Source organism: Ammodytes marinus (genome assembly GCF_949987685.1).
Source record: "Ammodytes marinus genome assembly, chromosome: 6".
NCBI classification, from domain to species: Eukaryota; Metazoa; Chordata; class Actinopteri; order Uranoscopiformes; family Ammodytidae; genus Ammodytes; species Ammodytes marinus.
This window is the reverse complement of record NC_137235.1, coordinates 31,481,857-31,495,796: the sequence shown is the minus strand read 5'-3', so window position 1 is coordinate 31,495,796 and position 13,940 is coordinate 31,481,857. Positions and strand designations below refer to the sequence as shown.

The 13,940-nt window shown below is 39.7% G+C and overlaps 1 protein-coding gene across 1 annotated transcript in view; it reads right to left on the bottom strand.

Moving 5' to 3' along the window:
* Nucleotides 1-11,860: 11,860 nt before the first annotated feature.
* LOC307251539 (complement C3-like) overlaps nt 11,861-13,940 on the bottom strand; it is a gene marked incomplete at both ends in the record, with an annotated part of 113,295 nt that continues 111,215 nt past the window's right edge. Inside the window, 4 exons of the mRNA XM_080028907.1 lie at nt 11,861-12,002; nt 12,236-12,380; nt 12,683-12,766; nt 12,862-12,954. Of these exons, the coding sequence (XP_079885033.1) occupies nt 11,861-12,002; nt 12,236-12,380; nt 12,683-12,766; nt 12,862-12,954 (464 nt within the window). The remainder of the gene's footprint in view (nt 12,003-12,235; nt 12,381-12,682; nt 12,767-12,861; nt 12,955-13,940) is intronic.

Sequence of the window (13,940 nt, the reverse complement as noted above, 5' to 3'; positions counted from 1 at the left end):
GAGATGGCGGACCAATCACGTCTCGCCATCTCCTAGATGCCTTTTTATTTTTTTCACTGGAGATGGCGGACCAATCACGTCTCGCCATCTCCTAGATGCCTTTTTATTTTTTTCACTGGAGATGGCGGACCAATCACGTCTCGCCATCTCCTAGATGCCTTTTTATTTTTTTCACTGGAGATGGCGGACCAATCACGTCTCGCCATCTCCTAGATGCCTTTTTATTTTTTTCACGATTTTTAACCAATCGCCGTGCCCCATGTCCTCGATTCAGTTCCCCTCGTGACTTCTCCGACCAATAGCGGGGCCGCATCTGCCTGCCGCTTACGCTCTGTCACTGCCATATAACGTCTCTCACCGGCCCCCGGGACAAAGCTGTTGACAGGACTCCGCTAAGGTAAAGTCGCCGTTATCATTGTGTTTATTTTAAACTGGCTAAGTTGTTAAAACTATGTTACATGACGGATAAATTAAGAAATCGTGGTTTACGTTAGGCCTTGTTTAAAAATGTACTTTTGGAGTTTGACTTTTTTCCGCCTGATAAGGTGAATATCAGTTAAAAACCATAGCTAGTAGGCCTACAAGGTTAAAACCAGTGTTGGGCAAGTTACTTCAAAAGCGTAATGCGGTATTTATTACTTGTTACTGTCATTTCAAAGTAGTTAGTTACATTACAATATTACTGTCTTTGAATTGTAAGTCATTACACTACTTTTACATTACTTTTGCATTACTTTCATCAAAATAACAGGAAATATGGATTTGGTGTTCTCAATAGATCTTCTTGTGTTCAATGCAGCTCATTACACAGCAGGAGGTGACATGGTAGGCCTATGGCATAATGACTGAGCTAGGCTTAAGGCTAACATAAGGATATAATATAATGGTCACAGTTGTGGCTCATGGTGCAATACATTTTATAATAGAAATACTGTATCTTTAGGTATTTATATTAATATCAATAGAGCTAGAGCCTACTACTGTAGATTGTAAAAAAAATGTGAGCCTCAAAGACTTGTTTCTTGCATTCTGGCGACATCATCATCAACTTTTGCCTTTTTTAGTTGTTCCAAAGAATCTGCCTTATCATCTTGCCATCTAATCTAAATGATATCTGACCATTATGTTTGTTTATTGTCTCTCCTGCGTGACATTTTATAATAACAATAGTAGCCTAAATATATATCTCCTTTGCTGTGCGCTGGGGAGAAACAGACACGCTGGCAACTTTCCTGGTATCAAATTGGTGATTGCAGGATGATTAGGATGCAGCAGCCTATTTGAATGACATGCTGTCCGGCGGACTACGCCCGGCGGAGCTGCTTGACTCTCGGCCAGGTGCGAGGCAAAAATAAATAAATAAAAGGACTCGGCGCATCATAGGCTATTATAGGCTGGCCTGATGTGAAACTTCTCTAAAATATAGGCTACTTACTCAGGCTCGCCAACATAAAACAGACGCGCACATAGCCGCAGGAACATATTCTCAATATGCTCAGCCTGCACTTGTATTGCTGAGGAGAGCTTGCCAACTGCGCTGTCCTTTACGCACCATCACTGCCGCCGTTATGTTTAGATTTCATAATTTGCATCAAAGCACTTAGGATAATAAAAATTAGAGGCTTTATTTAAACGCTGTCCATGCGGTGGTTATATTAACTGTGTCGGCTGTAGACTGAAACTAACGAGGGGGCGGCTGCTTCACTGTACAGTTCCATAGTTGCGCATTCAGTTTTGGCGACATGTCTCTGTGTATCAGGGCTCGGCACTCGGGACATGCAATCGGATCGCAGAAGCTGCTCCTCCGTTGGAAGGGAGCGGCACTCCGTTGTAAGGAGGGAAGTGATGTGGTCTCTTCTGGTTTCCTCTTATACCCAGCGCAGCTTAAACTTGGGCATTGAGACGGAAGCCAGTAGCACATCTTTGGAATCAATTGTAGCAGCAAATCGAGTTTTCTTCTCCTTGCAGTAAGATTAGCGTGGGTTTTTCTCTCCTCTGCGAATCTCGCGGTGTTGGCCAATTTGTATAAAAACAACAAACCAGTCAATTTTGGGTTTAAAATTAATGCATTGTAACGCGCGTTACTGAGATTTGTACCGAGTTACATATTACAATTTTTTTTGTTGTAATGCCTTACATTACTGCGTTACAGCAAAACGTAATACATTACAGTAATGCATTACTTCCTGTAACGCGTTACTCCCAACACTGGTTAAAACAGGTTATTTACGGTAGGTTATTTTTAGTTGAATACTAATACATTGCCGTTGTGTTACAGTGTTATACATGTCGCTGGGTCAAACGCTATACTATCTATGGGGCATACCGATACAGTGCTGCGGCGCATCTAATCCTCTTTTCAAACGCCCGTTCACGGTGTTAAAATAAAGTGACCATTACTTCTTAGCCGATTGAATTTATAATGTAGGTAGCGGTAGCCTGATAAGGGCTTTTCTTCCTCACTTTAAGGTGAATGTCTGTTCATACAGGTAGCCTACTACATGTTATTTACGCTAAGGCTACTACTGGTGGATACAGATTGCCTTAACAGTGTGGTATACCGCCACAGTAGTGCGCGCTATGCATAGTCATTATCGTCTTTTAAGCGCTCGTTCACGCAGTAAAAAGAAGTGACAATGACTTACCATATTTAATTCATAATTTATCGAGATATCTGGCTTTCTTAAATGAAAAAAGCTTAATCATTACGATAGTAGGTCTGCTTAAGTTCTTCCAAAACGAAGGCAGACCTACTCTCGTAATTATTAAGCTATAGCCTAACATCACTAAACCGTTAAAGCTATACTATACGATGTGAGAGAGCTAGCATGATTTGAAATTAGCTTCTCCTCGGAGTTCCGTTTAACCACTCCCCCACCCCCCGGGACTTCCTCCCCCCAACCCTCTGTACACAGCCGTGCACGAGCGCAGCTCTGCTGCTTAGCAACCTGGCCGCTGCGCCGTCTCACTGAGCAGAGAGCGGCTAGCTAACTGGAGGCTACATTTCTCGACGAACTACAATGTCTCATTCACCGGTAAGAACACACCTAATATTGCAATGCTAAATGTTTAAAACAAACATGATAAGGCCTACTGTTAGTAGTAGTACTCACAGCAGTCAAGCTAGCACATATGCATAGATGGACTGGTAACAGAAATGTAATACAAATAAAAATAAATCAGCAATACATGTTATTTCTATCACAGTTTACCCACATATTTTGTGTAGTAGGCTACGTGACACTTTATTTATCATTCATTGTTTGGCTTGTCAGAGCTCACAAGGTGAGTTTTTTGCAAAACTCTAAGGATTGCATATGAGCTGACTGTATCTGAGACATAAACCTTACCAGCAACTTTGTATACTGAGATGCCTACCATGAACACACAATAGCCTACCTATTAGAGGACAATACAAAACTGTATTCAATAAATACAACTAATAATCATGTATTACTTTACAGGCAAGAATTCAAAGACTAAATCTACAAATGTTGCATCATCTGCTCCAGCTCTGCTTGACATGCGACCCCAGCCTCATGTTGGACCGGCTAACATTGGCATCAGCAGATCCTCCTCCATCGGGCCCTCAAAAGACAGATAAACCCACCTGGTGCGTCTGCCACAGCTGCAGAGAAGTGCCAACAGATGTGGAGCGCAAGTGCTGTGGTCATACCTAGTTGCTGAGTGTAGAAAATAAGAGGCCGCTTCCCAGATCCACATGGACAATTCAAAGGATTTATACCCAACAGGTTGCAATAAACAAATAGTTTAATTGTATCTGTACTTATAAGTTATTTATTTCAATGTACATAGTTGTATATTTCTATTTATTCCCAGGAGGAACTGAAGATACTTAGTCCTTTTGTTTTTATATTATGTTTGAATAAAACATTTAAAATTACTTTTAATTTTTGTTATTATTACGGATATCAAGACATAACATTTATCATCTCTGTAAATGTTGCACAAAATAATTACAACCGATGTTGTGTGACAATATTTTTTTTTAATTCAATATAAACATGGTCATAAACTTTGTCCAGGGGTCCAGTTTTCGCAGACAGGTCTGGTCTGGTTCTGCACACGGCTGCATCAGCTGTGGCAGTGACTGTCCTTAGGAGAGAATATCAGAAGACACACACAATGAATAACAGTATTAGGGGTTTTACAAAGAGCTGCAGAGAAAAGCCTTCATGACATGTGGTTTATCCTAGCACTTTGATTGCATAGAGAAGCGCTATAAAAATCCAATCCATTATTATTATTATTATTATTATTATTATTATTATTATTATTATTATTATTATTATTATTATTATTATTATTATTATTATTATTATTATTATTGTTGTTCTTCAGATAATAGGTTGACCAGCACTTCTGGATCTGTAATATTATACCTCATGATGGTTGGTGGAACCCGGACACAAATCTTTACACTTTGGCATTCCTTAGACCAGAGCTAAATGGATTTTCATATGCTGTGTTACATAGCAAAGTTAAAAATGTATGCTCATACAATAATGTAAGTATACTAACCTAGTCCTTTGCTTAGTTGAGTCTGCAACAGCTTCTGGTTGGTTGGTGCAGGGACACCCAACAGAAGCCCCCAAACCCAGACAAATTCTCCTGGAGAATTTCCCCCTGGAGGTCTATGATGTAGCGGTAGTCCTTCTCTTCCTTCAGTGTGTACAGGCTCCACTTCCTAGACTTTTTATTGTACACTTTTCCATACCTGGCATAAGAAAAAGTATTGTAAGTTTAGTGATGCATTCATTTTACCTGACAATGTATAGTATTTTGAATTTCCACATAAAAGGGTTATCTTACAGCTGTACCCTGTATTATGTTCTTTTTATATATTTTTTAAAAAGTATATAAATATAGGTTCACTTGTTTGTTACAGCATTATTTTGCCTTGACTTGGAAGTTCATTGACCAAAATGCATGGGAATTACTTATAATAAAACGTACTGAATAGAGCCGTCAGCCTTTCTCCTGGCTGGTCTGTGCACATGGTGGTTGTAGTCAAGGCCAGCCAGCATGACTTGAGCTGCATACACTGGTGGGGAGAAGCTGAAGCGCTTGCTTGCGTACATCAGAATGTGATTATGGAATGACTCCAGCTCTGCAGTTGACCTAAGAGGCATCATTGTTGAAAAAAGCTTTGAATTTTTTTTTAACAAAAAGTGGCATGTCCAAAATTATTCATACCCTTCTCAATAATCAGTAGAAAAGCCTTTCTTTGCTATTACAGCAATCAAACGCTTCCTATAATTGCTGACCAGCTTTTAGTATGTCTCCACTAGTATTTTTTTCATCTTTAGCAATGAGCTCCAACTCTCAACCCAACTCTTCCACAATGATGCCTCTTGTACATCGTCTTATTATCTTTTGGGAGAAGCCTGTGTCATCTCCAATCAAGAAAAAGCTTGCTGGTTTCATAAAAGTAACTTAAAGTCAAAATTTGCCAGGGGTATGAATAATTTCGGTTTTGACTGTGTATACATTATATAGGGGAGCTTTTACAGGAGGACAATTCCAGGCAGGATACCCAAAGATGGTTAAAAATTAATGTTGGCATGTTTGTTTCTCTTTCCCCCCATATACACAGAGTATGCACTAACTGACATTGTCTATACCAACTGTCTGCGCATATATTTGATACCTATATCATTTATAACGCATTGTCTAGGCCTATGTATCATAGAGAACAGTATTGTAGCATAGCACACATATTCACTTCTATATCAAGTTTTACTCACCGAGAGACTATGGATAAATACTTGACAAAGGTGGAGGAGGTGGTGGTCTCATCGATCGGTGTTTCAAGTGTTGAGGAATTAGCCTTGTTGTCATAACTATAAAACAATAATTAAAAAAAGAAAAACATACACTGCATCAGCACATTTTGAAAAAGCCAATACTAAAATGACACATGTTCAGACGCTGACGACCACATAACATTAGACTAATAATATAGTTAGAAAGGAACATTATTGGCAACGTTAGCTAATGCAGCTTGTAATGTGCCTACTAGCCTAGAACGACTGGGGAGCTAACGTTAGCATCGGGCTAATATGGCTAACGCAACATAAATAGCTTCCTTGGCTAAACTTCGCCATAACACACATTTTACAGGAAACAAAAAAAGGCTTACCTGACAAACAAGAGAAAGACGGCAACCATTGCGTCACTTTCCAAGCCATACAGCATCCTCAGCTGTCGCCATCACTGAACAGTGATTCCAATGTTGACTCGCGTTTGTCCACCTTGAGCTGTATGTAACTGCTCTTTTCTTGATGTCTTTCTTTCTTTTCTTTGCCTTTTGTAAATGGTGAGCAGGTGCAAGTAACGGTGGCAGTGGTAACTTCTGTCTAGGTTTCTCTTCCATTGTGCAGGCTACCTCAACTAGGTCTAGTCCACTGTCATGCACTACTATCCATGACTACTATGGCAACAACGCTTTCTCTGCCCTCCGTGAACGCGCTCAGGCTCGTACACAGAGGGGAGAGAACGCGCAGGATTGTGATTGGTTCTTTAGATACGGGTCCATCGTCTCCGATTGGTCAGCATTTTAACAGGTTTATAGAAGGTACAGAATTTGGGGGGGTTTCGTTTCTTTTTCATTGCCCATAAGTTATTTATTGCTGTTGGGGTGTAAAAAACACTTTTCACAACATATTAAAAAGTGCATATTGCAGATAATTGTATAGTATAGCTTTAAATCATTGTCCTCTTTTTGAGCGGAAAAAAATAACTGTGTCAATATCATGCTAAAATAATCATACCGTTAGGCTACTGTGGCATGTTATTCTTATTCATGTATCTGATCTCACTTTAGTTAGAGTTAGCTGATTTAGACAACACTGTATTTCACTGTATTAACATTGCCCTCACTGGAGGCTGTATATTCAGGTGTAATGATATTTAGTGGTTAAACGTTTGTTGGTTTGTTATAAATGACACTTCCATATTTATGGTAGATGGCTTCAAAACTCAAAAAGCACAGAGCGACGGGGAATGAGGAGTGGATGCTACCCCTGCAGAGGTTTGCTGCCCTTGGGGTTTGGCCCTCAGATGCAGGAAACAGGCCGGCTCCTGGACGTGTCCGCTGTGATGACAACAAGCTCAGCCAGCAATCCAGCTCTCTCCTCCCCAGCTTCTCTCCAGACTCCAGCTGCATCTGACAGTACAGAGGCCCCTGAGCAACAACTGGTAATTATTCTTTTCATATGTTTTGTCATACTGTGACAGTGTGCACACCTGCTCATGATGTAATCAAGTATGTAAAATGTTTATAAGGTAATATGTAAAAATCCTAAGAATGAACAAAAGCTTAATAAAATAAAATCTTATTGCATTTAACAGATCATGCCATCGGTCTGTGCCACCCCTCCTCCTGTGCTGCCAATGTACACTCCTCCTCCTGTGCCTCCCACTCATCTTACCGGCCCCTCTCCCCATTGCTCACACTGCTGGTCCCTCTGGGGCCGCGGCCAGGACCCTAGCAGCACCTGAGCGACAACTGGTAAGTCTTCTTGTGACACTTTACACTGCAACAGCTGTGATATTGTGTGTTTTCGTTTTGTTTTTTGATTGAAATGTACTGTGACATTTTCCAGGCTGTGGATGAGCGTGGTGTCCCAGGGATGGACAAAGTGGACAGCCTGGCACAGTACTTGGTGGGACTGAGGGCTGAACCTGGCAACACCGTCAGCCCACAACAGGCGGGTACCATCGTGGCTCTGTGGCAGGACCTTCTGCAACAACAGGCGGCTGAAGAGGCAGGACCTCAGCATCCTGCAGCAAGGACTCAACCTTCCTCCCTACGGCCACATCTTCTGTCCTGTCACAGCAAACAAAACGTTAGAACAGTGGCAGGAGGAAAAGAGGAGGGAGAGGGCAGATGCCAAAAAATAATCATACACTACACACAAAACATTTCATATACAGTCACACAACACACATACATTTAACTCAAAGTTAAGAGTTACAAAACTCAGTGTATATATATATTTAGCCTTGTTTTAACTTTTGTATTTACTTGTTTTATTTTTATATACATTTACTTTCTTATATATTTCTTTGTGTGCTGTGTTTTTGTATTTATTTCATTTATTGTACTATTTTATTTGATTATGTATTTGTGTGTGTGTGTGTGTGTGTGTGTGTGTGTACTATGGTGCGTGTGTTTTGTATTAAATGTGCACTATTTCTTCAACAGTGGTATTGACTTTTTATTTATCTAATCTTAAGTAGTATAATATCTAGTATTATAACACATTTTATTCATTAAAGGGCGCTTTTTAGGACACTCAAGGACAAATAATACAAGATAAAAACTGATGCACAACAATAAAACAACAGACTAATAGTCGAACAAGTAAATATAAAAACATTTCACTGACTAAGCCAATCTGAAGAGCTAGGTTTTTTTGGGGAGAAAGTCAGTGTCACGGATGGCTTGTTGGTGAGAGGTCCAGGGACAGGGGCTTTTTGCTAATTGAGGTATTAAATGACAAGACAGGAATGGAACAGTATAGCAAATTGTTACCAGTGTTTTCAATACTAATTTTAGTTATTGTAAATGAGTAAAGAAAATGATTGGAGACATTACAGTCACAATCAAAAAGAAAGGTAACTTTGTTGTGATCAGTGTTCAAAGAAAAAAAACAAAGGTTTAATCAAAGGTTTTACACTCTTTAGATGTGAGCTTTCCCAGGTAATTTACCTGTCGTAAATCTAGAGGTGTTGACAAGGAGGCAACATCTTGAACTTCCAAGATCAGAGACACTCTATGATCTCTGATCATTTTCAGATTGCTTTTCACCCTTTCTTGACCCTGCAGTTAAGGGTTGACCACCCCAGCAGTTATGTAATAACTAGCCTATTATTTAATGTAACAGTCAAATGTCTACATTAACAGCAATCACACAAAGTAGTACATTTTTTGGTCATTATATATCTCATTTAATAGTTTATTATTATTACATGTCATTCAGCAGACGCTTTTATCCAGAGTGACACACATTCATAGACCAACACAGTCTCACTCCTAGAACGTCAAAGTGCGACTGTGGTCCACGTCACATTGCCGTCTGTCACTGACGTGAAATTCACGTTTTCCGTCGTCTGCTGACGTCGAGCGGGTTCAATTCACTACAATGTACTGCCATACATGGATGTTTGACGTTGTGAGCATCTTTCCTATTGGATAGTTTTTAGGAAGATTTTCTGAGAAAATGGCGGACATTCTTTTTATTCTGGGTGGAAAATATGATATTTTAGTAAAGTTACGCCATTAAAAGTGTTTGTGTAAACATTTTTAGCGAGAAATGTGCATTCCACTTTCATAATCTTTGCTCGGTGAAAGTGTAGGATGTTTGGTTTGATAGTTATGACGAAGAATATTTCGCTATGTAATAACATGGTTGCTATGGTGGTTGCTATGGACGTTGAGATCAGCAGCTCGCATGCTGCTTGAATCATGGCGGACAACGCTTCTCCTCTCATCGTCACCAGCGCATTTCAACAGGGATATTTTTCATGACTTTCAATCTACCGGTAATGTATTATAGTATTTTGTGTCGTGCTAAAATGCACGTTATTCTTTTCTGTACTCATGGAAGCAGAGAACAGCAGCTGCATTGTTCTTTTCCTAGTTTTTATTAGTTCACAAACTCAAAATTACTCAAGATTTAAATGCAAAAGGTGCTATATTGATCAATTGGCCCAATTTAATTTTATAATGGCACCCTTGTGAGTATTTATTGTGTTTTTGTGGTCGTTGGCGGTCCTGTCTGATTGCATTTCGTTTTATAATCTGTTAAATGTGCATAGCATTATCTCTGATTATGATTAATTTTTTTAACGTTCCTTTAGCTTAATAATCCATCGTTACCGTTTATTGTTCGATATTCTACCACGAGCAGGGCTCCTATTAACTGAACGATCGCTCTCTATTTATCTGTAAACCTTATTTTTTATTTTTATTTTTTGGTGAGAGCTGATCGAGAGCAGTAGCCTAATGTTGGCTAAAAGAAAATAAAGGGGTTTGCTTAGTTGCTAACACTTTAACAGTTGCCTTATTGCAAAATGTTATTCGATTTATTTATTTTATTTTAATATGGCAATTTGCACAATATTTACTTGTTCTGCATTATTAAGTTATTTGCTTCCAATTTAAAATGATTGCGCAGTGGAAAAAGTATAGCCTACACATTTCACTGTGATGGTTGGGTTATTCACCTAAAAAAAGACAATCTGACCATTTCAGTGCCAATTTTGAGAAACTTCTACGATTTGCGCAATGGACCAACGTTTTCACATAGCTTATATTTCACTATGAGACATTGTTAATCAATAAGAACAGCGCCCTCTAGGGTCACACATTCTGACAGGTCACAGCTTTCGGTGCAACACCGGCGCAGCGGCCAGGTTGCTAAGCAGCAGAGCTGCGCTCGTGCACGGCTGTGCTGTGCACAGAGGGTTGGGGGGAGGAGGTCCTGGGGGGTGGGGGAGTGGTTAAGGGTTAAACGGAACTCCGAGGAGAAGCTAATTTCAAATCATGCTAGCTCTCTCACATTGTATAGTATAGCTTTAATTGCGTTAAAAAAGCGTTAATTTTGACAACCCTAATATTTTTGTAATTTTTATTGTAACATCAACCTGCCTAATGGACTACAGATGAAAATTAGCCCCCGGGCTACAATCTGACATTTTTACGTGTACTGCCGTACCTGTGCATTGTCCTGAAACAAATTCATAAATAAATAAATACATTTATTTTTGTCAAAAGTCTTATTTTAGATTACAACACCAAATCCGAAAAAGTTGGGACGCTATGTAAACCAATTTCCCATTCTTGCTTTAAATACAATTTCAGATGCTCAATTGAGAGTCTTCAGAGTCTCCACTGTGATATTTGGTGCTACTCATAGGACCACAGCACACTGTTCCACTTTGAGTCAGTCCATCTCAGATGAGCCCAGACCCAGAGAAGTCTGCAGCCTTTGTGGATGTTGTTGATATATGGCTTTCACTTTGCAAGGTAGAGTCTTATCTTGCATTTGTGGATGTAGCTACAAACTGTGTTTACTGATAATGGTTTTCTGTCTTAAGTGTTCCATGGCCCATGTAGTAATATGCTTTATACAATCATGTTATTTTTTAGTGCAGTGCCACCTGAGGTCATGGGCATTACATTTTAATTTTGGACCTTGCCCCTCACGTGCAGATTTATCCGGTTTCTCTAAATATCTTAATTATAATATGGATCGTAGATGTTGAAATCCTCAAATTCTTTGCAGGAATGTTGTTTTTAAACTGTTGGTCTGTTTTCCTCTGCAGCTCTACCCAAAGTGGTGAGGCTCTGCCTATTATTGCTTGCTTGTGCCCCTTTATATCCAGCCCGGTCAACTCAGAGTGGACTTGAGGCATGAGTTTGTTAACCCCTTCTTCCTGAAAAAGGCCTCTGGACTAAGAGAATAGATTGTCTTTTTCTTAATGGTATGCTTAAGGGGCACTTTATCATGTCCAAGTATTGTCTAAACTGGTTCCAACAGATTTGTCAGATAAAACTTTGTTTGACCTGACCTGTGTTTGTTTATCTTAAAATGATTGGGTTTCATCACTCTGCCAAGCTCAACAACGAAACAAAAAAATATCAAGATTGTTCTTAAAGCCAAACACACAATTAGATTAAAATCCTTACATCCTTTAATCAATATAGTGCAACATTGTTACTTACTTTGCAGCCTTTATATCTTGTAGCAGGGAATGTTTACAAAAAAAGAATAATGAAAAATACAATACAAAACAATTTGGAAAGGACATTTTATTTTGTCAAGTTTCATTATTGGTCACATCCGAACAATTGATACTGCGTGACCAACTCCTCCAGGCCCAAACAGGTGGGTCTGTGTTCCGCATTTTGACACTCAGCTTCTGTGGGCCAGTACTCAATCCAAGTTCTCTCACCGAGTTCATACTGATACCTGAGGACAGCAAAGTGAAGTCTTTAGAGTGGCCAGCTATCAGTGACATAAATAAGGAAAACCCACAAAAACTGTACGTCGAATTACTATTATTAGTAGCAACAGTAGATTAACTATAGTACAATATAAGCAAACCAAAGCAGCAAAACAATTTAACTGTTTACATGGACACAATGTTATGTCAGGTGCACACACAACACACACATACACAGTCACTCAAAGAACAAACTTACAATTGATTTTTGTCATCTCTGCGAATATCTTTGGATGTGCCCATGACAAGGTAGGTTTTGCCTACTTCCAACCCTAAAGACTCTCTGCAGTGTTGATAGCTGAGGAACGTACGCAGTTTACCCTCAGGGCCGACATCATAACTCCCTGTAATTAAAATATAGGAAAAGTGAATGCCAGTACTTTAGGATTAAATGCATACCTTAATGTGCACTGCAAAACAGTATGGTTGTTTTTTCACATGATCAAAGTTGAATCATGCTTAAAGAAACAGTTTAGTAAATGTGCCTAAATACTTTCTTGCCAGGAGTCAGAGGAGAAGATTGATAATGTGACGGATCATTACAGAAAGAGGAAAACAATGGTTAAGTCTCCTTTAAGGAATCTTAGAAACTCTTTAGGGGATATCATCATAGGTTATTGATGGCAGTTCAAAGATAAATACCCACCTTCTTTGATGCTTTGAAGTACTCGCATATGGTACATGTCAGTGAACCCACTATCTTCAAACTCTTCCAAACTCAATTTGTAAACTAAGGACAGAAAAATAGAAGATTGTTAGCTCTCACAATACTTTATCTTTTATAAAAGTGCTATTTAAATGCAGTCCTTTTACACTAACTCTTACCAAAATCTATTTTGCTGGTCTCTGTAGTCTCACAGGCCTTGGCTGTGCGCTTATCATTGCTGATTTTGCCCTTCTTCTGCATGCTGCAGTTCTCTGGAAAAACACATTAAGCAGAAAGTAAATAAAAAAATTATGACCCGATTAAATAAGCAAATATTTGGAATATTTGTGTGTGCAAGAGTTGATGGATTAGTGTAACTGTATGTGTGTTATTGAGTTATTCTGTAGCTCTGAAGGATGCAGTTATCCTAGACTTCAGTATCCTGCAGGTGCTTGGAGTCTGTGACAAAAATCTCAGATGGGCACTCAACTGGTAGTATACCCTACAAGATAATGACTTTACCACTAGGAATACTACTAGAAAATACCATATTCTTAAAGGTGAAGTAAGCGATTTAATAATGTTAATATAAGTGTTAAATCGCTCTTTATTCATACAGTGATCACTTACATAATGTGCGCGTTTCATAAAGCCGATCTCTCAGTCAGCTGTTCTGCATGTAATCGGCAAACTTTTTGTCGTATCCCGAAATTAATATCCAATCACAAGAGAGAATGCTACAAACCGACACCCGTCTCACTCATGGTCTCACTGCCAGTGCACACCAGAGGACAGATGGGTGAATGTTTATGCGCCTACAATGGCGGAGCAGGTAAAAATCCTTTCCAATGTCTGTTTTTATCATGTTTTATCACAATTACTTATCTGAGATGGTGCTAGATAACGCGCTGTTTGAAGACCGCAGTGCATTAATTAAGGTGCGAACACACCAAACGCGTTGGGTGCGGTGGCGGCGTTGAAAAATCCTATTTTTGCATAGGGAACCATTGGTTTAGGCGCGATGATGCGTTGGCTGCGGTAAAGCGGCGCTTTGGGCGCGGTAGCCGCGTTACCAAAGTGTCACCGCACCATCGCACGAGTTCAAAAAATTTAACTTTTAACGCTCCATCGCGTGACGTTTAGCCGCGTTGGCCAATCAGCGGTGAGCTTGACCCGACTTCACGGACATCGGCACGGTGGGAACATGGGTGGGAGGACAACACAGAGGCTGAGAAACACCGAGTAGGAAATGCGGCTG